This window comes from Aythya fuligula, chromosome 24 (genome assembly GCF_009819795.1).
Source record: "Aythya fuligula isolate bAytFul2 chromosome 24, bAytFul2.pri, whole genome shotgun sequence".
NCBI lineage: Eukaryota > Metazoa > Chordata > Aves > Anseriformes > Anatidae > Aythya > Aythya fuligula.
In genome coordinates this window covers 4655266-4665386 of record NC_045582.1, presented here as the reverse complement: position 1 = coordinate 4665386, position 10121 = coordinate 4655266, and the positions used below count along the sequence as shown (strand labels likewise).

The following is a 10121-nucleotide window of genomic DNA, read 5'->3' as shown; positions in this document are numbered from 1 at the left end:
CTGCTGCTCTTTATTCTGGAATTCTCAGCCATCTGCCTCTTGATCCAGGCTGAGAATACACTCGTGTGTGGTGCCCAAACAGCCCATGTATCCTTCCGTGTAGTTTGTCTTTGGAAACCTCCCATTCACTGACATGTGCCATGTCTTGGTCAGGATGCCTCTTTATGGACAATTTACTTTTCCAGCGGTGTGGTCTGGCTCCCCTTCCTCCACTAGTGGGCCTAAACTGGGATGTCCTCTTCACACTCATGGCCTATGACCAAGCTGTGTGCATCTGCCACCCACTGCAGAACTCCAGTCTGGTGGGAGGCCTGTGGGCTGAGCTCCTGCTCCCCTCTTTGGCACAAGCGGCGCTCACCCTTTGTTTGCCCTGCTCTGGCCCTACACAATCACAGCTCCTTCTGGGACTCGCTGTCAGTCATGCAGCTGCCTTCTGCAGAGAGCTTCTGGACTGCTGTGCTCCTTGAATACAACAGCACCACCAGTTTTCCTGTGCTCCTTGAGCTCCTGCAGGGTGCTCCTGGTCTCCTTCTGAATGTAGACATGTGAGGAGACACAAGACACAGTATGCTCACTCACACTTCCCTGCACTTGTATCGTGCCGGGGGCTACGTTCCCTCCTCTATACCCACCCCATTGTCAACTTCTCCCGCAACAAAGTGGTATCCATCTTCTCCAGGGCTGTGATGCCCCTGCTCCATGCACCAATCTGCAGCCTAAAGACCGAGAAAGTGAAGGAAGCCATGCGAAACCTGAGAAACAGAGGGAGGTTGTTTCTTTGTTTCCTCTGCTGTGTTCGCTGTCTCTGCTTTCAGGGCCATGCCATTTTCTCTACTCTCTTCTGCAATGGAGGTCTTGGGGAAGCTGCCATCACTGCTTCCACAGCAGCCCTTATTTTCTTTCTTACTTTTCAGCTCCTCCCTCCTTGTTTCCTACCCTAGAAGCAGCCCTTCAGCACTTGGGGCGGGGCCGAGAGAAAGAACAGCAGGAAGCTGGAAGCAACACACAGGGATACAAACCTGACTGAGGGAGGCAGTGAGGAGACCAAATGTGGGCAGTCACATCACTTGCGTGGGGTACATGGGGCTGAGGCTCCTTCTCTACCCTCCTCTATGCCTCCTCATCTCCTACCATGTTCACTGCCCTCCTCTCCCCTTCCCACTCCCAAAGGAGATGCCGTAGCAGACGGGCAGCTGCTGTCTCCGCTCCCTCTCCCTTTCGCTCCCGCTCCCTCTCCCACTCCCACTCCCTCTCCTATCCCGGGCTGGGCTGCAGGACGGGCAGAGCCCCGCGGGCAGCAGCCGAAGCCCTGCCCGCCCACAGGCGCCCAGCACTCGCAGCCCGGGACAGCCCCCGAGCGGCCCCGGGGCGGAGCTGGCGGCGCCGGGCGGCGGCGGCGGGGAGGAGGCGCCGCGGGCGGAGCAGAGCCGGGGCTGGCGGGGGCAGCGCGGCGCGGGCGGCGGAGCGGCGGGATGCGGCAGGGCCGGGCCGCAGGGCTGGCGGCGCTGGCCGCGGTGCTCCTGGGTGCGCGGGGCTGCCGGCGCCGGGGACGGGACGGGACGGGGCTGCCCTCGCTTCTGGCCCGCCGGCTTCTTACGGACCTCGCTCCCCTCTGGCCTCCCTCTGCAGCCATCCCGCCTGCCTCCAGCGAGCTCAGCCGGCCGTTGCCTCCCACCTTGCCTTGCTCCCTGCCTTCCTCCTCTCCTTTCGGCACACCCCCACTCATTCCTGCCTGCTTCCCTTCTCCTCCTGGCTCGGACCCTCCTTCCAAACAGCCGTGCTCTGACTTGGTCCCCAGATAACCATTCCCAGTGAAATGCCTTTGTATGCTTTTTTCTGAGAAAAAGCTCGCATCAGCTGTCAACTGTTTTCTTCTCCCCTCTCCCCCTGCGTGACATTTTCGGTGCAGGAAAGACATTTTCTGAGTTTTCTCCTGCTTTCTTTCTCGGCAGTGGCTGTGGGCAGAGCCCAGGTGCAGCAGGAGCCATGGGCACAGACCACCGAGGGCACCGGCATCAACATCACCTGCTCACACCCCAACATCCAAACTGGTGAAGTCATCTACTGGTACCGCCATCTCCCGGGCCAAGGACCCGCATCCCTAGTGTTCGGTACTACAGGCTCCAGAGCACTGACGGACCTGCCGGGGAGGCTCGAGGTGGCAGCAGACCGCCGGTCCAGCGCCCTGTGGCTCACCGAGCCCCGTCTTCGGGACGCGGCGGTGTATTACTGCGCCCTGAGAGCCACGGGGAGAGGAGCCGGGGCTGCGGCCGTGCAGGAACCGTGGCGGGCGGGGCCGGGCGTGTGTGGCGGGGGCGAGGCAGGGGCACAGCCCCCAGGGGGCGCTGCCGCTCCGCCCGCCAGGACCTCCTCGTCCCGCAGCCGCGGGGGTTCCCCCGCCAGCCCGGCCCCTCCAAGGCACTTCGGTTCTGCTGAAAGGGTCTGGAGCCTGGGTGCAGCTGAACGGAGATGGCAGCAGCCTGGCAGAGGTGTGTGCAGGGAAGAGGCACTGAAACACAGCCCCTTTCTCCTGAGCCCTCCTTTTCCTCCCTCAGTTTCTCCCAAATTCAGGCCCAAACAAGGACCGAATCAGGACAGTTTGGATCCTTGGCTTAATTCAGGGTAACAATGTTTGGAGTGCCTCAGAGTGGCTGTCCATCGATGACCTTGGGATGTATAGGAGAAGCAGACTGCTGTGAGGTTCCTGAGAGTGCCTATCAGTCAGGGTTTTTCCGCCCCTGGACACTGCCAGGTTCTTCTGGGAGTCAGTGCTGGAGACAGGCCTATCTCCTCACAACTGTCTATAAAGGCCTGCCAGCATTGTCTCAGAAATGCATCGCAGAGGGGACAGATTCCCATCCAACCCATGTCTGGCTGGTTCTCCTGAAGGCAAAGGGGCAGCTTCACACGTCGTATTTCAGAGCAAATGTGTTTTCTCAGCGTAGTGGGTGTCTCATCCAAGCTAATCTGCCTTGTTCAAACACAGAGGCAGATCCCAACCACACTTTTATCTGTTTGCTAATGACATGCACCCAGAACTTCACCCAAACATTATATACTGCTAACAGTGTCCTGGGGCATTCAAGGTAGGCAATAAACAGCAGAGTAATTCAGAAACCAATGTCTCCAGGAACTACCAGTCATGTTTTGGGTTGCAACATGGGCCAAGCCCTTCCAGGGCAATGGGCCATCCCAACAAAGCAGAAATGTTTGTCAGAGCTCTGCCTGGGTCTCTTTCCTGTGGTCTACCCCACACCTTAGCCCTGGCAGTGCCACAGCTTCACCTGGGTTAAATTGGTTGCATTCTCTTGCAGCTGTGGCTGATTCCATTCCTCTGACACCAGGAAAGACAAAGGGTTTACCCCAGCGCACCTTTGGCTCTTCTCTCTTGCCTGCATGGCTGATTCCTTCTGGACATGACAAGGCTGTACCAAGCAGGGCCATACATGAATCCATAAGGAAACATCTTTGTAACTGAGCAGGGACCGGGTGCCCTTCTGATGGGACCTGTTATAGATGTAACCAGGCTCTAATGAGATACTGATGAGAGATATCACAGGGCTGCAAAGCACTGACAGGAAAAATGTCTGCCAGCAGTCAAGCAGGGCCTGGAAACAATGGGCAACCTTGAAGTGCAACTGGGTAACAGAGAGCTGCACACAGCCTGAACATAGCCTCTACATAACCAAAAGAAGAAACAGAGAAACAACTTGCCTGAGCAGGAGCAAAGCAAATGGTCAGGAAAAGTGGAAATGAGCGTGAGGAAGTCCCTGTGAGTGCACGTCCTGCACCTGAGGAAATCTGTTGCATGCTTGGGGGCAAGTGGGCACCTTAGAGCAGCGTGGGGGCATGCAAACTGCCTGCTGTCTTTGCACTGACCCAGCCCATATGGGTTCAGGGTCCTCAGGGACTGGAGATTGCCATGTATGGTCCATTACGGTGAACACCAATGCTGATTTGTGAAGGGGATCAGCCCTGCATGTGTGCCATCACCTGGGTCCTGCCAAGTGCAGTGCTGGGGTGGTTGGGCTTCATGGGACACGTTCCATTTGCACAGGCCATGTGTGCTGGCCATAGCCCTGAGGTGAGTTCAACTAGGGAAGATGAGGGTGGAGTAGAAGCAGTCAGGCATCCCTGCACTTATTCCACCCATTCCCCACATCTGCCTGTAAGTCAGGGATTTCCACCCCTGGACACTCCACCCTCCTTACACCAGTCGAATGCTCAGCATTTGTAGTGGTTCACTATGCCTGCCCATCAAGCACAGTGTTCATAGTTCCTGGGAGCCCTTCCCACAGGCCCTGGCCAGCAGCTTTGGCATGGAGGGCACCTTCTGCCTGAATAGCAGCTGGCAATGCCAGAGACAACCAGTCCTGCAGAATGCTTTCATTAAGGCCACAACCAGTCGGAAGGAGGACACCCTTGGCCAGTTTGTGCATGGCCCCTAACGTGGACACACAGACAGTGACAGCGTAGGTCACAAGGGGACTGTGGAGCACGCAGGCAGACTGGAAAAAAGGATTTTCCTCTTGGGCTAGAAGCATCCCCAGAGTAATGTGGGATGCGGGCTGGCTGCCAAGGAATCAGACCCTCAGGAAAGGGTTTTGGGTGCAGGAGGCACCCAGCCAAACACGAGCCAGCAGCGTGTCCTTGCAGCAAAGGCAGCCAACGGCCTGCGGAGCTAGGGGCATCAGGGGGTGCCCCGCAGTGCGTGGGGCTGGGCGTGTGGGGCGGGGGCAGGGTGGGGACGAGACAGGGGCACAGTCATAGCCGAAACCACGTGGGGGCGCTGCCAGTGCTTGGTCACTCACTCTAATGACACGTTTTGGACCATCTAAAAACATGTCAGTCAGAACCAGTAAATAACAATACCCCCCTTTTCTAGGGAGTCCTGAAAAATAAATTTGCCACTCTTGCCCCGGATACTTTCCTTTACCGATTATTCCAAATTTTATTCTATTCTTGGTTTTGGGGTTATTGTATAAACAAATGCTACATTGTTGAGTTACTTGTTTTATCGTTGTATATAAATTTTGTCCCACTAATGTCTGACTCAGGCTCTTATGCAATGTGTCAGCTCCCCAGTGTGTTTTATTGTGTTCCATAAGAACTATGGGCCATGTCAAATTAGAGGGTATTATTATGCGGTTATCTTTTAAATATACCCATCCATCTGGTTTCATTTTACCTTTCAAATCTTCAATTAATTTTAGGTCTTCTTTTGCATAATTTGGCTTTTGGTTCATGTATGTAGTTTGGATTTTACCGTCTGGTATCAAAGACAATGCCTTCACTTCAGTTACTCAGCTGCCCGCTTAGCCTCCTGATCTGCCAATCATTTTCCAATTTCAAAATCTGCATTCCCCTTTTGATATCCCCAACAATCCATGATAGCTATCTTTTCTGGTTGCTTAACAGCCTCTTACAATTTTTAAAATTTCTTCAGCATGTTTTATCTGTTTTCCCTGAGTGGTCAGCAATCCACATTCTTTCCAAATCGCTCCATGAGCATGCACCACGCTGAATGCATATTTAGAATCTGTCCAAATATTTATTTTCCTTCCTGCTGCTAGTTCCAGTGCTCACGTAAGACAAATTATCTCTGCTTTCTGGGCGGATGTCCCAGGGGGTAATGGTTTGGACTCGATTACCTGTTGAGTGGTTGTAACGGCGTACCCTGCTTTACGTTGTCCTTGTTTCACAAAGGTGCTTCCATCAGTATACCAAGATTCATCAGCATCTTCTAAAGGTTCTTCCTTAAGATTAGGTCGACTAGAATACAGTCTCCATTGTTTCTACACAATCATGGGTTATGAGTTCATCCAGAGTTCCGCTAAGGAAAGAAGCTGGATTTATGACATTAGTGACCACAATTTCCACATCATTTTGTTCTACTAATATTGCTTGATATTTTAAAAATCTCTGTGGTGAAAGACAATGGTTTCCTTTTTGTTCCTGTGATAAATTAGTAGTTTCATTAACTAATGAAACCCTAAATGTGATGGGGGTAGAAGGGACTGGGATAACAGTGACATTTTTGGGGAATACTAAGCTGAGACCAGGGGATAAAATGATCACTGGGCAATTATTGTATGTATCCAAGGCGGAAACTAACTTGTTGGGAAGGGATTTGATGATTAAATTTGGCATTCAAATAGTAAATTGTTAGACTGGAATAACAGTGTTATTAATGGAGTGCTCTCAGGCCTTGAGAGCAAACGTATATTCACCTCTGACTGGAAAGACTCTGAAATGGGGGTGGAAGCAACAATATAGGTGGACAATTTTACCTCAGGGGTTTACAGGGCCACCTATCTATTTGGGTAAATTCTAAAAAAGATTTTGGAGCAATTACAACCTCCCAAGGAGGTATTAATGTTACAAATATGTGGATCATTTTAAGGAAAATCGATATTCCCTGATGGGAGAGAAATGCTGAATAAAGTGATAATGAGGCAAATATTAACTGTTTTACATCAGAAGAGTCATTGGGAGGTGCAAGCAATGTGTGATGTTGTTCTAAGAAAGCATGTCTGTGTAGAAATATATACTTTAGGGAAGCACAGATGCAGAGGATGTACTATATGTCAAAGGGTAAATAAAAAGGTCTTCTCTAACCTATCTAGAGGGGGACGGGAGCCAGGGCTTTGACCTTTCCAAAGTATACAGGTAGACTTTACTGAGTTACTTGTTTGTCCTAATTGACCACGTGACTGAATGGGTGTAAAGCTTTACTACAAGGATTAAAGCAGGCCTTAGAGATTGAGTGGGATTTTCACAGCCCCTGGCACCCCTCCTCTTCTGGAAAGGTAGAGCGAATGAATGGTGAAATTAAGAAACAACTAACAAACCTTATGATGGAAACAAAGGCTTCTTGGGTAAAATGCTCACCCCTTGCACTGTTAAACATATGGACGCAGCCCTGAACTGATGTAGGAATTTCTCCTTTTGAAATGCTATATGGTATGCCCTAAGACTTGGAATTGCCACTTGATCACCCTCAATTCTAATTAAGACTTGGAAAGAGACTTTTTTTTAACACCGCGATGGGGAAGGCCCCTATGTTGTTTTGCTTACTACAGAAACAGTCGTCCGGACTGCGGAGAAAGGATGGACACATGCCAGCCGTGTTAAAGGACCCATCTGTGACGAGAAGTGGGAGATCGCTCCAGGAAACAAAGACCTGAAGCTCACATTGCGATGAACTCGATAGGTACTGTGGGTTAAGGTAGAGGCTCTCCCCTGAAGAACACTACTGCTGCCGAGAAGAACTAAAACCTCGTAGTTGGCTGCAACCCAACTGACGAGTGAGGCAGAGGAGTGAATAAGTGGGGAAAGAAATGGGCCTCAGCCATTCCTATCGATATTTGGGGGTTCTCACAGTGATTTCATCCTGCATAGCGACTCAACACCACCCCCACCAACCTTTTAAATGGACTTTAAGTCGATTCGAAGATCAACAGGTTATTGCAACCCAGATAACATCGGGGGGGGGCAAGCTTTACTTCTACACTATGTCAGCTGATCTCAAGGCCCCGATGCTGGGAATATATGGGATTTTACTTCTGCCCAAGTTCTAACCTGGGAAAGAGGTACTGTAAATGCCTGAACGTGTATTATTGTGCATACTGGGGGTGTGAAACCATTGCTACAGACTGGACACTCGGGGCTGGTCAGGATAAATTCTTACAAGTGGAAAATGGGCTGCAAGGTTGTAACCGACAATTGGATCCTTGTTATAGGTGGCGAGGGCATGGTATAGGGTATACAGGAACCTTCCATGGAAATAAAGAAATTTGCAAGGTTCTATATATAAATATAACAAACTTGGACGATACTAGCTGGGTACTAGGAAACATGTCAGATTTTACGAACACGGAACAGATAGGGGAGGACTCATACTAATAAAGAAGGAAAAACCCGAGACTTCCAAGGTAGTCGGGCCTAATAAAGAGTTACTAGGGGAAGGTTTGGTTGTCCAGACTGTAAATATACCTGGGACTGCCCAACCTACTACAGTGTTTTCTAGTAAGTCGACAGAGTTATCCTTTCCCACACTGCTTCCAAACATTGTGGAAAAAAAAAAAAAAAAAAAAAAAAAAAAAAAAAAAAAAAAGAAAGGGGTTGTACCCGAGAGTAGTATGTGGAAAGTTATAAATGCTAGTTTCCAGGTACTAAATCAAACTAATCCTGAGATAACTGAAGGGTGCTGGCTATGTGTAAGTGTTAAGCCCCCATATTATGAAGCTATAGGAGATATGGGGAGGTCTGAATATTCAAATGAGTTAAATCCTTCCAAATGCAGTTGGGGTCAGGAAATCGGGATAATTTTGACTCAAGTTACGGGAAAAGGTAGATGTATCGGCACAGTTCCAAGAGATAAAAATGATCTGTGCCATGTCACTGAAAAAATAGACCAAACACACAAATGGTTAGTTCCTGCAAATAACACTAGGTGGGTATGTTCATCATTAGGAGTCACTCCTTGCATATCTTTAAAATTGTTTAGCACATCTCATGATTTTTGTGTACAGGTGGTCATTATACCAAGGATTCTATACCACACTGAAGAGTATATGTATACCCATCACACAGTGGCTGAATACCATCTGGTAAAGAGGGAGCCTATTACGGCCGTCACCTTAGCCACTTTAATGGCTCTCGGGGCTGCAGGTGCAGGAACTGGAATTGCTTCCCTGATAAAACAAAGCCAGGAATTTACTTCTCTACGCATTGCCATAGATGAGGATCTGGCCCGTAGAGAGCAGTCAATAACAGCTCTGGAAAAATTGGTTAGGTCATTATCCGAAGTGGTACTCCAAAACCGTACAGGGTTGGATTTGATTTTCTTACAACGAGGAGGACTGTGTGCAGCCCTACATGAAGAATGTTGTGTATATGCAGATCATACTGGGGTGGTAAGAGATACAATGACTAAATTGCGGGAAGGATTAGAAAAACGCAAAAGGGAAAATGAGGCTCGTCAGAATTGGTATGAATCCTGGTTTAATTACTCACCTTGGCTTACTACCCTGCTATCAACCATAGCAGGGCTCTTGTTGTTACTTACATTAGCACTGACTTTTGGACCATGTATATTCAATCGAGTAATCACAATTGTGAAAAGCCAATTAGAGGCAGCTCATCTTATGCTTGTGCGTGCTAAGTATGAATCTCTTGAGCAGGAGGAGGACAACGCAGAAACTTTGATGCTCAGCAAGCAGATATTGCAAAAATTCAATGAACAAAATATGTTAGAAAAAGAAAAAGGAGGGATTGTGATAAATTAGTAGGGGTTTGTTCATTGTCCTTGAGAATTTAAAGAATCTACTGAGGAGATAAGGTTTCACAACTCACGGCATTGTAACATGGGGACAAAGCAAGACATCCTGTTTTGCCCCCACCTGAACACAAGCACAACGCATGATCACTGGAGGAAGAATAACGACCCCCAACAACAGACTGCGCAGTCTCAGGACAGGTCTCGACAAGTCTCGACAAGCCGGAACTTCAATGCTATAAAACAGCAACACTGGAAAGGGGAAGTTGTGTGCCATGGTGGAGTGGAGACTCCCCAGCCGCCCAGCGCTGTTTTGCTTGTGTCTGCTTACTTGATTAATAAAATAATTTCAATAGACCAGTAAATTGTGTGGTCTAACTTATAACAACTTGGTGCCGTGACTCGGATGAAGGCAATCTGATTGAAAGACCTTCGAAGGGGGCGCCCCGCTGATTTCAGCGGCCTTCGCTAGGACTACTTTCATTCAAATCCTTCACCGACGAACCCAAAATTAGACACAAGCAAATAAAACCGGTAAACCCTAGGCAACCTTTGTGCACGAAGCCCGAACGAAGACCCACAGGGTGGGTAAGTATAGGCTGGTGTTCCGTTCGGTTGGGGTTGGGTATCCCGGAACACAACAAACGAGACGTCCAATTGCGGACGAAGCGAGTGTGGACCCCTCGGTAGTGCAGTTCCCACATCCCGCGAGGGACTGCGCCACAAAAAGGGGGAAGCGATTCGTGTGTGTTTGTGTGAAGGTGTTCCGGAAGATGGGACAGAAGAAGAGTAAGCCTTCTGGTCCCATGGGCGGGGTAACGTCTGATGTTAGGTTACCCCG

At 49.7% G+C, this 10121-nt stretch overlaps 1 gene segment (V, D, J or C); it reads left to right on the top strand.

Annotated features, from left to right (window-relative positions):
- The first annotated feature begins 1472 nt into the window (after positions 1–1472).
- LOC116498300 lies at positions 1473–5898 on the top strand. The segment is given in 3 exon segments: positions 1473–1524; positions 1953–2302; positions 5707–5898. Coding segments are annotated over 3 exon segments (594 nt in total).
- Positions 5899–10121: the final 4223 nt, after the last annotated feature.